Source organism: Mirounga leonina, unplaced genomic scaffold (genome assembly GCF_011800145.1).
Source record: "Mirounga leonina isolate KUSES-001 unplaced genomic scaffold, KU_Mleo_1.0 Mir_94, whole genome shotgun sequence".
Classification (NCBI taxonomy): Eukaryota; Metazoa; Chordata; class Mammalia; order Carnivora; family Phocidae; genus Mirounga; species Mirounga leonina.
Window position 1 is genome coordinate 24,616,253 of NW_023270855.1, and position 17,144 is coordinate 24,633,396.

Here is a 17,144-nt window from a genome sequence, read left to right on the forward strand (position 1 = left end):
CAACCCCTCCCCATACACACACACACACACACACACTCAAATGTCTTGCTTCTCTCCGCTGGTCAATATCCTCCACCAGAGCGGTGTATTTGTTACAGTGGACACATCAATACATTGTTTATCATATTTGTACATTGACACATAGTTATCATTGAAAGTCCTTAGTTTAAATTAAGATTCACTCTAGGTGTTGGTTATTCTACAGATTGGGATGAATACATACTGACATATATTCACCATTGGAGTATCATAAAGAGCAGTTTCACTGCCCTAAAAATCCTGTGTTTTGCCTATTCATGATAGTAATTTAAATCCTTACTTGCATCATTGTTACTATCTACTTCTCCCACTAGACTCTAAACTTTGAGAGCAGAAAATCTGTCAACCTTCCTCACTGCCTAATCTGTAGTGCCTGCCACAGGGAAGGAACACCCCTAGCGTGTTTTTAATCAATTCTTACTATCCCTAAGAAATCCCAGCGCCCCAGAAGGAATGTAGAGCCAGGGAACCCACTTCTGGCAGTCTTTCTGTCTGATCACAAAGAGGGGCGGGGCCGGACGCAGGGGGCGGGGCGCTGGCGAGCAGCGCGCGGGGGGGCGGCGCTGCGGGGGCCCCGGGGGGCCGGCCGGGCCCGCCCCTCTCCTCCCTCGTGCCTCCGCCCCGCCCGCGCGCACTTGGCTTCCCCGCGCCGGGTTTCCTGCGTAAGATGGCGTCCCCCGCAGCAGCGCAGGCCCGGAAACTTCTGCGAGACCGGGTGCTCCGGCCCCCGCTGCTGGCGGCCGGGTCCCAGGTGAGCGCGCCCCGTGGCAAGGAGCCCCGTGGCCCTCCTCGCCGCCGCCTCTTCCCTCCTGGCGGCGAGGGCGCGGCGGCGCGGGCGCTGCACCCCTGGAGGCGGCGCGCGGAGCTGCGCGCGGGCGCACGGGCGACCCCTTAGCCCCCGCTCAGTTGTGGCCGCGGGACGGAGGGGGGCGACGCCCAGCCCTCAGCCGCGGTTGGCGGCGGTTTCCCCGGGCACACGTGGAGAGCGCCGGCACCGCACCTGGCGCTGCGTGGCCGGTCGAGAAATTCCTCGCGCCGGGGATTTTGGAGTCCTGAGGTTTTATTATCTGCTTGTCAGTTCAGCTTTGGAAAGGTCTTGACCCCTGAGCGCGTTTGTTAGGCCACGTGATGAATGAACATGCCTAGAAACCTAACGCAGCCTGGCTGGTATTAACTCACCTCCCCGAGGAACTTTCTACAGGGTGACTGCTTTTGCAGACTTCAGGGCGCTTGAGTTGGTGAAATGGGGGGGGGGGGGCGGTCAAGGAAAAAAGTGGGAAACGCGCTCCCTTCTTTCCAGGAGCAGCCAGTCCCATCACAAACACGTCATAGCATTGACCCTGTCCACTATCTTCTGCTTTATGGACGATAGAAACCTACGGAGGCCCGGGTGCATGCTGAATAGCTGTTGGAGCTTGGCTTCCAGTAGATTCTCCCTTCTGCAGCATGACAAGAGTTGAAGTAGGCAGAAGCCCTCTGGGGAGTTTTGAGTTGGTGATGACTCTTGGAGAAATCGCTCAACTGCTCAATTTCTGATTCTCCGTAAATAACCGCTTTCCCCTTTTAAAGAAAGGGCAGTGTGGGTCTCAGCCACACAGAGCAATGTCCTTGTTCATTTTCCCATTTTTAATTTATGAGAGACAGATTATCACTCATGCAAATTTAACCAGGATATGCATAGTATAGTTTTTATAAAAAATGAAGAGATAGCTACTAATGATTTTTTGAGTTACTCTAAGCTTTGGCTAATTATAACACATGCAAGGTTTTTCTCCCCCCCCCCTTCTCTTTTCATTTCCTGACTTCTCATTTCTCTGTTTTTGTTAATGTAAATTTAAAAGGTGCTAATACATATTACTGTAATATCCTTAATAGGCACTTGACTGTATGGTGGGATAGCAAAAGGAATAGCAGTTTTGTCTAATTAAAATCACTAATAACTTGTAATAGAGTAAGAATAGCTCCAGGTGATCAAGTCCTATTCATTATTTAAGTGTTACAAAAAACAAGAACTGTGGTGCTAACTATGAGTGTAGACTTGAATTGATGAGAAATATGGGGCCCAGGGCAGTGAAAACTAAAGCAAAGCAAGTAATTGTGCAGAGAGACCTAAGTGTTTAGCTGAAGTGTGATTGGGTTTCCTGCCTAACCAAGAAATGAGAGCCTGAACACAACACTCTAGAGAATCTGGTTGGGGACAGATAGCCTTGGTTTGGTAAGAAGACTAGGTGAAAGGATCCATTACCTCACTCCATCTAATAGCCTTGATTTACATTACTTGTGGATGATGTGTTATCCGGTAAACACAAGGTTTCAAAGATGAGAGTTTTTTTAAGTTGGGGAGAGCAGATAGTGTCCAAGACACTATCTTCAAGCTTGACATTAACAAGCATCTAGTCCAACCAGCTCATTTCACAGGTGGAAAAATCGAGGCCTAGAGAAGTTCAATGACTTGTTCAAGGTTATAAAGAGGGTTTGTGGCAGAGCCAATTCCAGAATAGTTTAAGTTTCTATTACACCAGGCTGTTACTTGATGAGTGTAGACTTCCTCATGAAAATGTATTATGTCAGGATTTAGGTTAGTCTGCATACCAAGTAGGAACTAACTATATCCAAGTCCTAGAACTACTGACACACTTTTATTATTTCTTTATAAACATCTTAGAATTGACAGTAATAGGTGAGCATTGCTCATGACTTGTGAGAAACTCTTCAAATTCTTGGGTACTTCTTAGTATCTACTCCATCTGAGTCTCCTTTGATGGTGTGCCTAACTCTTCCCTTGACCATGGCAAACATGACAATTGAACATGACCCCCCCCTTTTCCCACCAAACTTAAATCCTCACTAAGTGTCTCAGAAAGCTTTGCCATTCTTGACCCAGACCTACTTTGTACTGGACCCTGGGCAAAGCTATTGGGTGTATAGAGATAAAAGGCTCCGTTTCTGCTTAGAGAAGTAACTTTAACCATTCACAAAGGTACCCCTAGAATGATACTTTACTCCCCCAATAGTTAAATTTAACTATTTAACTTGAGACCTATTCCCGAGGTTTAATGTCTTTGACATTTTTTATTTCCTCCGCTCTTGGCTTCAGTGTTTTGACTTATGATTGATGTTATATTTTAAGAAGGCCCCCTTTAGCCACTTCTTATTTTATATATATTTTTTATTCAGCCCATATAGAGGACAGGACTCTTCTAGGTGCTGATATTTGGGGTTAGTGAACAAAGCAGGCAGAGAACATGATCACATAGTTTATTTTCATGGGGGTGGGGAAGGGCTAGACTGTTCATATGTAAATAATAAGATGGCTTCAGTCAGGGACAAAGGCTATGAAGAGAATAAAACCAGATCAGGGGATGGAGAATGACTAGCTTAGCCAAGAAGGTGAGTGTAGATTAGATGGTCAAGGCAAACCCAACTTGATAAAGTGGGGTTTTTAGTTTCGTTTTGGCCTATTTTTTTTTTAATTGCAATATAACGCATGAACGAAAAATGTACATATTATAAGTGGACAGCTTGATGAGTTCTCACAAATTGAACATGCCCAGGTCACCAGATCCAGAGCAAAAAAAACTCATCATTTAGCAGTAACCCAGAGGGCTCCCTGGTGCTCCTACCTGTTGCTACCTCCACCCTGGAAAGGGTAACCAGTCCCCTGACTTACACCACCATTCCACGGTCTTGTTCCTTTTTGTACTTTATGTAAATGGAATTGTACAATGTGGACTCACATTCTCAACATTATGTTTATGAGATCCTGGAGGTGACTTTTTGACATTTGAGCTGGGACCTGAGGAACGAAAAGTAGCCAGCCAAGTGAAACTCTGGGGAAGAGTGTATTGGGCAGAGAAACAGCAAGTGCAAAGACCCTGAGGTGGGAGTGAGCTCAGCGTGTCCAAGTAGTTAAAGAGGGGAAAGTGGTGGTACTAATAGTAGTCTGAGGTAGGCAGGGGCCAGATCGTGTGGGGATTTGCAGCATCTGATAAGGAGCTTATAAGAGCCTAGAGTGGTTAAGTGACTTGCCCAAAATTATTTAGCTTGTAAAAAATAGTTGGGTCTGAACCCCAGTCCCGGTTGCTGAAGACAAGGCATTTAATCACTGTACTGTATACTTATATAGACCTAGGCTGGCTTTGAAACTTTTAGAGAGAATGTTCTGTGAACTCAGCAACCCAGTAAAGATCTAACCATTGTTAGGGCTGTTTTCACAGATAAAGGCCATGTTGCCAGGTCCAAACAGTCAGCTAGGACAAGAGGGTGCTGCGTTACGTGGCATATAGCAAGGCACGGCCACAGTGGGCACAGAAATTGTGACACAGAGCCCATTGCATGGGTCATGTCTGAGGGGAAGTCTTGGTCGAGGGCACAGAGTTTAAATAGCTAACGATAATTCTAAACATGGTACTGGTGCCTTCTGGTACATTTTCCCTCTCATTATGGCAGGGTGAAGTTCATAGAGCTGCTCTGTTGTAAGAGAAGCATAGACCACGTGGGAAACACTGCCTGTCAGGTCCGCATACTGTCGGAGGAATCTGGTTAGACCCCTACTGTTGTAGACTTCAAAATGGATGGCTCCAGCTTACGTTTCTCCTCTCTCAGGAAGTAGGAGGAGAAAGATGGATGTGTGGCTTTTAGAAGTCAACGCCTAAGGTTCTGTGCAAGTCCTTATCGGCCAAATGAGGCTATGGAGGCTGCTTTGGAAGTTGTGACTCACCTATATGTGCCTTCTTGCCTAAAAGAATAAGTATCTTTTTTTTTTTTTTTTAAGATGAAATACATCTGCAATTTCTGCTGTTAGAAAAGGAAATCTATCTCAGATAATTTAGAAGCTCAACTGTTGACCTTCTGTGTGGGCAAGACCTTTAAGTGTCCCAAATTGGTTTTATCCTTTACGGCGGGGCATGGAGTGTCCAGACCCGGAGTAGTGAGAATTTGGCTGCGCCCATATCCTAGCCCAGTTCTGTAGGCACAATGCCCAGAAAGTCCCTGAAATAGTATCTTGTATTTTGGGGAGAAAGAGAAATTATGTAAGTAACCTCAGATCATTTGTCCTTCAATTCTCTTTAGTACTCAGTGTGGAATTGTCACTTTATCGCTTTCTGTTACTCGATGGAAATGTTTTGCCTGAAGAGCTTGAGAGACTTGTACATGTTTGAACAAATGGTAAAATCAATATACTAATGAAATTTGGGGAAATAATCCTCAAGTGAGTCTGGTGAAGAAGATGGAAGTGGGAAGGGCATTCCAGGTGGGGTGGGCTGCATTCAAAGGCAGAGGGCAGAGAGAAGGTGGGGAGATTAGAGGGTACAGAGAACGAAGAGGCAGGTAGGTGAGTAACCGAAGGGGAGGGCTGATGGTGATCTTTTAGGCAAATGAGGAAGGAGGATGGGCTGTAGAAAGCCTTGAACTCAACATGTATAGAACTCCATAACCAAAAAACCAAGCAAATACTGTTCATTTAGTTCATTTTCTGAGCACTTAGTCTGTGCCCAGTGCTATATTTGGTGTAAGCTCCCTGAAGGTGGAAACTATGTTGACTTAGTTCTTCCCTGTAAATCCACTGCTTAAGAGAATGCTGGGCATATGGATGCACCTCATTAATGAATGCAGAATGTATGACAGTGAATGCAGAAAGGAGATACAGGGGCTACCCTCACGCGGCTCATAGTTTGGTGGCAAAATTGGCACGTAAACCAGTAATTATACGAGGTGGTGTAGCTGCAGTAGAGCTGTGTTTCCGGTCCTCGAAGGCACCGCTTGGTCCTGCATTGGGGCACCTGCTGTGCCCTGTCTCTGAGACACCGTTCCCTCTGATCTCAGGCTGTGTGCCCTTCCTTTATTCACCTCTCTGACTCAATGTTAGATCTTCAGACCGGGCTTTCTCTAATTATTTTTCTGATTCTCCCTCTCCCCGGGGATTATTCTCTGCCCCTTTCTTGCTTTATTTAGCAGTTTATAACACTTCACCTGGTGGTTTACTCTGCGTGTTTGTGTATTTATTTGTGGTCTGTCTTCTTCCCTCTCCTACAAATAGAAGATTGTAAGCTCTGTGAGGCCAGAGATTTTCTTACACACCACTGTTTCCCCAGCTGGCCCGACTAGGTATTCAGTAAGCTTTTATGGTCTCAATAAGTTGGTGGGGTACTCAGAGAAGAGCCAGAGGCAGGTAAAGTAACAGAAGTTGAGCAATGATGTAGAAAAATTGAGTCAAGAGAGGAAGGAAGGGGCTGTAGAAAGTCTACTTGTGAAAGGGCTTTCATAATAGGACTGGTCATTCCACATGTGCCAGAGACCCGTGCAGAGTGATCTCTACACATTATTTCTTTAAGCCTGTGTGCAGGGGTCACAGAGTCACCTGCTTAAAATCACGGTGCCCGGGAGTCACCTGCCTCATGCTGACAAGCCACTTAGGCTGTTAAAACATTAAACTGTATTGCTAAAGGATCCTGTTTGGGCTGAACCATCCGGTTGCACTGATTGCTTACATTTCCCCATCTCTTTGCCCTGAGTGGCAGTCACCTTTGGTCCTTGGGCTTGTGCTGACTCAGGCGTACTAACCAGTGCTGCACAGTTGTCCTTTCCAGGCTTTTAACTGACTCTCTCCTCCCCTGGCTTCAGAGTCTGGGAAACAGAGTAACAGAGGAGAAAAGGGTATGAGTTCTGCATTCACATAGAGCTAAGTTGAAATCCTGGGTCTGCCACGTTCTTGCTTTGCAAATTATTGAACTTGGCTGAACCTCTATTTATTGTTCTGAAAAGGGCTAATTCTCATAGATAGTTACAAAGAAAACGTTTGACGTTAAAATGATACAGTTGGCTCATAATGATTAATCCTCTTGCAGTGAATTAGAAGGTAAATTTACTTTCATTTTTTCGGGGGCTTTATTAAGCTAGAAACATTTTCCTTTCTCAGATCTGATAAACATGTACTGTTTGCTGCCATCTCAGGGTTAGACATTAGCTTGGTGTTTCCGTATGTTTTATTTCACTTAATCCTTGCAACAACCATGTGAGACAGAGATGATTTTTTTCCATTTACATCTGGGGAAGTTGAGGCTCAGAGAATCCAAGGCCTGCCTCCTGGGCCTCAGTTGTTCATTATTGCACAGATGACATGAAGCGAAATTCTATAGAAGCCCAAGGTAGCAGTGGGGAAGGTCACACGGGGAGCTCAGTTGCACCATCCTGGATGTGGGTCATTCCAGAAATGTTTGCACATCTTGGTGTTGACTTAGTAGTGATGGCTTCTGGACCTCATGTGTGTCAAAGATTTGAGGTGGGAGGACACTTAGAGAATAGACCATAGTCAAAATATGTACCAAAGGCCAACCAGCATGTGCCCTTTGCTATCTACCCAAGTGCAAAGCACTGCCTGGAGGGTTTCAGGAATGCTGGAGAAGCTGTGAAATTGCATTGCCTTTGCAGAGAGGGCTTTGGGGAATGCTAATGTAGGATGAACTGGTGTTCTGAGTTCAGACTTTGATCAGTGTGCTCATGTCATGGTCAGCTTTTACCTCTTTTTAGAATGGTTCCAAAAGAATAGCACTTCAGCACCAGTCATGAAGGCATACTTTTCTAATGTTTAACTCTAAAATTTATTTTTATTTTAAAATTGGAGTGATTTGATGTAATGTATAAATTGGTCCTGGAGACATGCCAAAGCATTAGGAGTAGGTCTGTGTAAGTGTGGGACTTGTGAGTCGGGTGGGATGTGGGTCTGGAATCTTTCTTTTCCCACCACTCTCCACTTCTCCGTGTGCTTGATCCATTTCCATTTTGGGGCTGTCTGAGTCCCAGGGTTGTGACTCATGGGCACTGAGGAATTTTAGGAGGGATTTTGAGCTGTCTTGTGGATTTTGAGGTGGGGGAGCAGTGAGAAATTAGGCTGGAGACATAAGCAGGGACATTCTGCTGATCCTGGTGAGTCCGGTAGTGGAGTTAAGGTTTGTTCTTGAGGGCAATGGGGAGTCATCAAAGAGTTAGATAGTGAGGCGACAGGGGCACTTTTGTTCTTTAGAGTACCCTTTCTGCATATAGGATAAAGAGGGTTTGAGGAATCCAGGCATGGAGATCATTTGGGGGACTGCTGAACTGATTCAGTGCCAGTAGTAATTATGTCAGGACAATATGCATAAATCAGGACTGGGATCAGACTGTCTGGGTCTAAGTCTTACCTTCAACACTGATTATTTTTGTGATCTGTAACAATTATAAATGTTTTAAAGATTTTATTTATTTGAGAGAGAGAGAGAGAGTGTGCATGAGTGCAAGCAGAGGGAGGGGTGGAGGGAGAGGGAGAGAGAGAATCTCAAGCAGGTTCTGCACTGAGTGTGGAGCCCGACGTGGGGCTTGATCCCACGACTCTGAGATCATGACCTGAGCCCAAATCAAGAGTTGGATGTTTAACCAACTGCACCACCCAGGCGCCCCAACAATTACATATTTTGTTATAAGACTAACTTTTTCTCATTTCAGTATCTTTGAAAACTAAACTTTTTTGCACACTTGTGATTGATAGGTTTCTTTTTTTTTTTTCCCCCTCCAATGGTATATACAATGGAAGAAGATGGGGGCTTGGACCAAAATTAGGGTGATTGCATAATTTATTGTTTATTGCCAAATTGGGATACCTTGAGAGTGAAAGTGAGCACTTTGAGTAATTACACTAGGGCAACAGGGGTATAACAGAAACCAAGACTGTCTCTGGAAAACCCTAACTGAATTGGATTGAATGTTGGTAATGGGGATAGCAGAGAAAGATTGGCATTATTAAGGCAATAGACTGGACAGGAGCCATAGTTTCCATGCTGGGTCCCCATTGCTGGTTTCTCCTTATCCTGTGCTAAAGCAAAACGGTGATAAAAGCCTGTTTACCATCCCTGAGTGGGGAGGGTGTGAGGAACCACTCTAGTTAAAAAATATCTCTGCTTATCTTTGCTCCTAGAACCATGTACTTTGTCCCTATGCCCAAGTGTTCCCTGGACGCCTTGTTATGGCCTCAGGAAAGGAACATGGAAGTAAAAGAAGAGAAATAGAAAGCCCCGTAAATCTCCCTGCCTTACCAAGCCCAGGTTTCTAAACCTGAGCACGGTGACAGTGATGCACTTTCCAAGCCCCAAGCCCCAAGCCCCAGACCTTTTCTGATGTTGATGACATCCTGGCCCCTGTTGAAATGGTGCAGTCTGGCTTAGTTATTCCCTTCTATACTCTCAGTCTTGTGTGGGTGGTGCTGTTGCTTTGGTTGAAAGAGACCTGCTTGGATATATCTCAAGGAAAATAGTTTATTGAAAGGGACATGTGCCAGAACTCAAGGCTAATCTTCCTTGGTGTTGGCTCTTCTGTGCCTTTTCTGTATTGTAAGTGGTCTCTTATCGTGGTTACATCTCTTTATGACTTCTACGTGCACATGATTTTTTAGAATTCTATTTAAATTCAGTTAATTAACATATAATGTATTATTAGTTTCAGAGGTAGAGTTCAGTGATTTATCAGTTGCGTGTAACACCCAGTGCTCATTACATCACGTGCCTTCCTTAATGCCCATCACCCAGTTACCCCATCCCCCCACTCACCTCCCCTCCAGCAACCCTCCGATTTTTTCCTGTAGTTAAGAGTCTCTTATGGTTTGTCTCCCTCTCTGATTTTGTCTTATTTTTCCCTCCCTTTCCCTATGATTCTCTGTTTTGTTTCTTAAATTCCACATGAGAGAAATCATATGATAATTGACTTTCTCTGGTTGACTTATTTCACTTAGCATAATACTCTTAAGTTCCATGCAGGTTGTTGCAAATGGTAAGATTTCTTTTTTTTTTTTTTTTTGATGGCTGTATAATATTCCATTACACACACACACACCCACATCTTCTTTATCCATTCATCTGTTGATGGATATTTGGGCTCTTTCTATAATTTGGCTATTTTGGACATTGCTGCTATAAACATTGGGGTACCTGTACATGATTTTGATTATCCATTCCCATGCCTACTATAGCCCCCATCCCCAAAACATCATCCAGCTTCTGTCTCCCATAATGTTATACTTCTAATAAGAACATCTCATTTCTCTGGCTCATCCTTTTGTATTCAGGTTTAAATCGCTGGCCAGCTGAAAGATGGACTGTTTTGTATAAGGTGTCTTCCTCTGTCCTACAGCATATGGCTGAGGTGGGGAGGTCTTAGGAACAGCACCATGGCTCCCCCGAGTAGCAGAGCTCAGGGTGCAGTGTTGGTGGGGTGGCCTGATCTCCATTTAGAGCATCATGATATTTTCTATCCTTCATGAACTGCTGCTAACCCATCTTGTTTTCTCCAAGATCACATGTTCATGGATGCTTTTTTCCTTTTTCACATTTCCAACTTTCTGAAGGTTTTCTTACTCTTCACCTTTTTGATCTGTGTTGGACTAATTTACCAGACTTGAAGATGATAGCAGTGGGCCTGGTTTTAGACTGTTTTCTTGTGATTAAAATGAAACACATTTCTCAGGAAGGAATTATTAAATGGGAAAATGGGGTGTCATGAGAAGTCAGCTCATTTATCCAAATAGCCAAATGAGTATTTATAAGATACATGTAGACAGTGGGCTTCATACAGGCCCAGAACACGTCCTCAGCTTTGTTTGAAACAATATTCTGAGTTGAAGTAACTCAACTTCTCTTGGTTTACCTCCACTTTATGCTTCCCAAAGAGGATTTATTTGGGTCTTTTTGCCACCACTCAGTAATGAGCTCCTTATTGGGCAGGGCTTCCTTTAAGCCACCTGCAGAGGCTCCTGGTTCCCACATCAGTCCATGGTGCAGTCAGCTAGGACTCAGGGTGCAGGGTTCATTTCATTCAAACCCATGGTCTTGTGAAAATTATTTACGTATTTTATTTGTAAGACACACTGTTCTCCCCCCACATTTCAACATCTCTGAATTCCAGATATGTTTTATACTTGTGTCATAGATTGATTGGCAGGTTTTTTCCCAATGATACATGAAAGTGGTACAAAAAAGTTGTTGGTTGTAAAATTGATGAAATTACCCTGTACCTGAGTTCCCTCATCTGCAAAATGGGGAGAGTTACAGTACTCACCTCCCAGAATTGCACTGAGCATTAACTGAGCTCATGCACACCATCTTAGCACTGTGCCTTGAATTATCAATAAATATTAGTGATTGGTTTTGGGATTATTATTGCAAACTAGAATCAGAAAGGCTTTATTTTCATAGATCTTTTCCCTGCCTTCCCTCTAAATCCCTTCAGTGCCTCACTTTGCAAGGAAGATCAGCAATGGAAGCCCAGAATAGAGTATCAGAAGAGTCGGGTAGGCAATGACATTAAAGGAGAGAGAGAGGATCCTTGTGGTGCCTTTTGTGTGCTCAGGAATAGAAGGAATAAAATGAAATCTCTTGGGAAAAGGACTTTCTTGCCCTCAGCACTGATTGGGAGATTTTTAGCCTTATTAGAAAATATTAGTTTTTGCCAGATCAATGAGGATCTCTTCACATTTGTATAAGGAAACTGATATTTTTTTTGCTTGTTGCCCCCATCTTCTGATCCTGCTCTCCTAATTGCTGTCAAGATGCTATAGTTACAACTGCCTGGACTTTGAAGGACTTATTTGGGCTAACTTACCTTTGAAAAGGGGAGGAAAACCACATTTAATATGCACTCTCATTCCAGCCTTAGGGCTTACATAGACCTTAAATAAGTAATATAAAGAAAGCTGAAAGTTATTAATTATTTTTGATTAAGGGGATAAACTATTAATGGCGCGTGTTTCTTTGTTACAATTCAGAACTCTTTTTAAAGGGATGTATCATTAAACCTGAAAACAGGGAAAAGAAGAATAAATTTTTCAGTTGTTAACTTTTTTATAATTAGCATGAAAAAATAAATGTGCTATTTGGCTAATTAGGAAAACTAGATAAATTTTGAGATAGTAAGTTATAAACCAATTATCCTCACTAATTTAAAAATGATGAAGAAGGGTTGAATGACTAAGTGTTGAGTAGGCTCCTTTGAAATGGAGGCAGAAGTCTTATGATTGGTCCTTTGGGGAGGGTGAGCCTAAGGGTGTAGATTTTGACACCAATTCAGATGGGTTTTCTAACACCACCAAGTGATTCTCCCACACCAGTTGGGTGTCCTATAATTCAACTCCATTCTGACACTGTTTACCAGAGATAACATCAGATTCCACATGTTAAGGACTCAGTCTTAAAACTTTAACCTCCCCCTGCCGATCTCAAGTCTAGATTGTCACCTGTGCTTCTGACCAACCATAGATTGGAGGTTCCCTTGGTCCCCTCTGCCTCAGGTTCAATCAGTTTGCTAGAACATCTCATAGAACTTAGAGTACTTACTTACTAGATTACTACTGGTTTATTATAATAAAGGACATAGCTCAAGAACAGCCAGGTGGAAGAGATGCCTAAGGTGAGGTATATGAGTAGAGTTGAACAGCTTCCATGCTCTCTGAGTGCACCACTCTCCCCAAAACTCCGTGTGTTCACAAACTCCAAAGCTCTCAGAATCCCATAGATCAGGGATTTTTATGGAGGCCTCATACATAGGTATGATTGATTAAATCTTTGACCACTGGTGATTGAACTCAATCTCCAGACCCTCACACCTCCCCTAAGAGGGATGGGACTGAAAGCTCCAACCCTCTGATCACTTGCTTGGTTCCCCTAGCAACCAGCCCCCATCCTTTGGTGGGGTCCAAAAGTCACCTTGTGCACATAACAAGAAGATAACTTTATCCCCTTCATCAGTTAGGAATTTCCAGGAGTTTTAGGAGCTCCATACTAGGACCATGGATAAAGTCCAAATACGCATTTCTTACTACAAATCACAGTATCGCAGGTACTTTTAGGATTGAAGTACCAGATCCAAAACTCCTAGCAGGGCATATTGTGAATGTAATGGATGCTTTCTTTTTTGTCCAATAAAAGTTTATGGTGAGGCTTTTATGAGTGGTATAAAATTGATTTTATAACTATATTTTACATAAAATATAATTTTAATGTGGGGGAAAACTTAGAGAGTTAAGCTTCAGATAGAGATGAGAGAAAATTATTGTTTCCTTTTCCATCGAAGGGCCACAAGTGAGTATGACATTTCATTTATCTTAATTTGGCAGTATATCAATAATGTTATGTCTACAGTAATCCATGAGTTACAGTATTTCTTTCTTGAAGATATTTTGTTCTCTGCTACAGGATGAATCTGTTTCCCCCCAGCATACTTCAAAGTGTTTTTTAATAGGTCAGAAAAGAATCCCTTTACTGGAACTTTGATGTTTTAAACAAGCAACATTGTTGTAATTTAAGTAAAATTAATTATGAATGCAAAGCAGTGTTTTTGTGATTGAATTGGGGATGTTAAGGGAAGTAGCAAAAGAACTGCATTTTTGATTCAAAATTTGACCCTGCAAATGCCTTTTATGTCTCTGAAACCTTGTTTTTGCTTCCCAAGTTTCTAAAGGTCCTAAAAATATGAATATATATATATTTAAAATTTTCATTTTTTACTTTTTTATTGTGGTAAAATATACATAGGATAAAATTGTCATTTTAACCATTTTTAAGTGTACCTCTTTGTGGCATTAAGTACGTTCACATTAAGTACAATGTTGTATAGCCATCACCACCATCCATCTCCAAGGACTTTTTCATCTTCCCTAACTGGAATTTGGTACCCATTACACACTAGCTCCCCATTTCCCTCTTCACCAGCCCCCTGCAAACTACCATTCTGCTTTCTGTGTCTGTGAATGTCACCGCTCTGGGGACCTCAGGTAAGAGAAATCATACCGTATTTGTCTTTTGTGACTGGCTTGTTCCATTTAGCATAATGCCCTTAAATCTCATCCATGTGATAGCAAGTGCCAGAATTTCCTTCCTTTTTAAGGCTGGATTATATTCAGTTTTATGTATAAACATAATATGTTTGTTGATCCATTCATTCATCAGTGGACACTTAGGTTGCTTTCACTTTCTGGCTATTGTGAATAATGCTGCTATGAGCATGAGTGTACAATGAATATATATTTTATGTTAACATTCTCCTAAGTAGAAATGTTGTCTGGTGTATAGTTTGAGCTACATTTCCTCTTTCCCATGTCTGGTTAAAATGTTTAAGAAATACCTTTACTGTTAATATTCTATTAAACATTCATTATTCTTTTATTCTTCCAGTGAGTATTTGTTAAGTGCACAATAGGCACACTTATTAGGCCCTGGAGATGGTGGGTTGGTGGGAAGCTTGGGCTTATGAGGTTGTTGCTGCCTTTAAGGAATGTATATAGTCTAGTGTGTGGAGACCACTGAGAAATGGGCAGTTATAGGGAGAGGTGCGTGATGCTCTCGAGGGCTTCGCAGGGCTCTCTGGAATGCAGCTGTAGCGTTTCTCTGGAACTCATCTACACTGGGGCTGTTGATAGCGTCTGTTTGGATAACCTGAAGTTGAGCACATGTAGGAATAGACTCCGGATGTTTCTCAAGCACATCTCATGGATGAGCCTGGTGTTGTGCACTTGAAGAGGATTGTCTCATTGAGTTGTTACAGTGACCCTGGGAGATAGGCATTCTCATTGCCATCACAAAGCCCATTTAAAAAAGCAGACTGGTTCAGAGACTTTTCACAGAGCTGTTGTCACAACTGTTATCCCACACAACTCCTTGGGTTGCCACTCACATTGGTCTGTTCAGTTGTGCCTGTCATGGGTTGAGTGGTGTCCCTTCCAAAACCAAATTTCTACCTTCACGGCCTAACCCCTAGTACCTCAGAAGGTGATTTTATTTCGAGATAGGATCTTTACAGAGATTATCAAGTTAACTGAGGTTACTGTGGTGAGCCCCAATCCAGTAAGACTGGTGTCCTTATAAAAAGGGGAAATTTAGATTCAGAAATGCTGGTAGAGAGAACACGCATCTGAACATGAAGAAAGAGATCACGGTGATGCTTCTACGAGCCATGGAACACCAAAGAAGGCCAGCAAACCACCAGAAGCTAAGGGAGAGGCATGGAACAGATTCTTCCTGACAGCCTCAGAGGGAACCAACCCTGATGATGCCTTGCTCTCAGAACTTTGAGACAATGAATTTCTTTTAAGCTCCACTGTCTGTGGTGCTTTGTTCTGGTAGCCATAGGAAATGAACTTAATAATGCCTTTTAGTGTTGTGTGTAATGCAAGTTTCTTGACTCAACTTGAGCTTTTCCACTTGGACCCTTTTGGCATCTCTGAGCTTTCCTAGAGATGCACATCTTTTATAGCTGCTTGGAAAGCCAGCTCATGGACCATGAATACAAGTTGTCTTGCTTTATGCTTCATATACTTGTTTTTGAACCAAACATTGTTTCCTACTACATTATTCACCAGTGCTGGCTTGAGAACCTCTGACCATTTCTGAAAGTGAGATCAATTTAAAGCAAGAAGAGTTGCAGTTGAGAGAAGACTATTCCAAGGAATGGGGTGCAAGCTCTGATACCACTTCCTAAATAGGAATTCTAGAAATATTTTGAACTGCAGCAAGAAGTTGAAACAAATACAGAGCCTTACTTCAGATGTGTCAATTCTGGTATTTTTTGTATAGCTTAAGTGGAAAACAAACCTCATTATTTTTTTGATCTCACCCAGCTCTTAACCATTCTCTATTCAGACAGCTCATCTAAGGTTAAACAAAAAACCTACATTTTGAAACTTAGGTACAGGCCTTTTAAAAACAGTTACATAACTTAATCCAGCTGATTTTGTAATCAGAAGCATTAACACCAAGCACTGTTTTTCTTCAGTACTACAAAGTTGAAATTTAAGAATAATCAACATGCAATCAAAAGCTGATTATGAGTGAACAATAATGAACATAAAAGTGAAATCAATTCTGAGGGTTATAATGAAAGAAAAAAAGGAGTAATAGCAGTAGTTGAAAAAAGAAAGTAATAAAAAGAAGTTATGCTAATAGGCAAATAGTGGATGAAAATCAGTCAGTGGCAATGTTCCACGGAATTCTCAGACTTTGGGGAAGAAAAGAGAAACAAAGATTATAACAGAGTAAAAATGTATATACTTTAGAGACTTACTGCCATAGATGAAGGCATCTAGGAAAAGTCATCGTGAGTTTTAGGAATGAATCACGTCTGGTTCTAAATGTTGGCAGGTGGCATGGAGAGAACGGCTTCAGTTGTATCCGATTCTAGCCCACTGATCGACTGTGTGGCTTCAGGTAAGATACTCAGCTTCTCTGAGACTCAGTTTCCTCATTAAACAGTTTAACATTTATTGTACATTGGTTATGTACCAGGAATTATGCCATGTGTAAGGTGCGTACACAACATGGCTACTAAAGCAATGCGTCCCTGAGTGCAGAGAGCGTACCATTGGCTCTATGCAAGACTAGATGATACAGGGAGGTAGCATCGGATACCAGTGAATCACAGAGTGAGGAAGTTACTCTTCTAAAATGTCTTCGAAACCTTAAGATTTCGTCAAGGAGAATTTTCGGTCCTGTGCCAGTGTGCTTTTAAGATCTTAAGCTCAGGACTTTTTACCTGGACTAGCCAGAGCTGAATCCCTTTTATTTTTAGACTGTATTGATACTACCTTCTACTTAGGCAAACAACGTGGGTAGTTGTTTAAAATAAAGTTCCTTAATAAGCTAAAGCCAACCACATAAAGAAATTGGTAATAGTATTGTTTTGTGGATATAGCAGGAATTGTGTGTAAGCAATTGTCATTTGGAAATCTTTGAACCAGAGTCACCTTTAAATTTCTCTCAGTTTGTGTTCCCTGGTAGCCCATAGTGAGAAAAGGATTCATGTGAAAGTAATTTTTGGGGGGAGGTATTTCCAGGAAAATCTGGAAGGGGATCAGGGAAGTTGAACCAGTAGGAGAAGAAGGATAAGGAGGGTGTGTTATTCAGCTGAAACTCAAGGAGGGCAAGTTTGCTTTTATTTGACAGGGCAAACTGGGAGATGGTGTATGTACGTTACCCACTGGGGTTGTCCCCAGTAGGGGCAAGGGAGGTGGGGTATTCATACATCCTCACCCCTCCCATCAGGATATAAATTCCCAGGCACTTGCAGTTTTTTGTGCTCCAGGGGAAGTTGGC

General features: G+C 42.5%; 1 protein-coding gene across 1 annotated transcript in view; it reads left to right on the forward strand.

Annotated features, from left to right (window-relative positions):
- The first annotated feature begins 670 nt into the window (after positions 1 to 670).
- The window catches only part of SUCLG2 (succinate-CoA ligase GDP-forming subunit beta), a 257,845-nt gene continuing 241,371 nt past the window's right edge, over positions 671 to 17,144 (forward strand). The window contains exon 1 of the mRNA XM_034997522.1: positions 671 to 790. Coding sequence (XP_034853413.1) covers positions 707 to 790 — 84 coding nt within the window. The 5' untranslated portion in view covers positions 671 to 706. The remainder of the gene's footprint in view (positions 791 to 17,144) is intronic.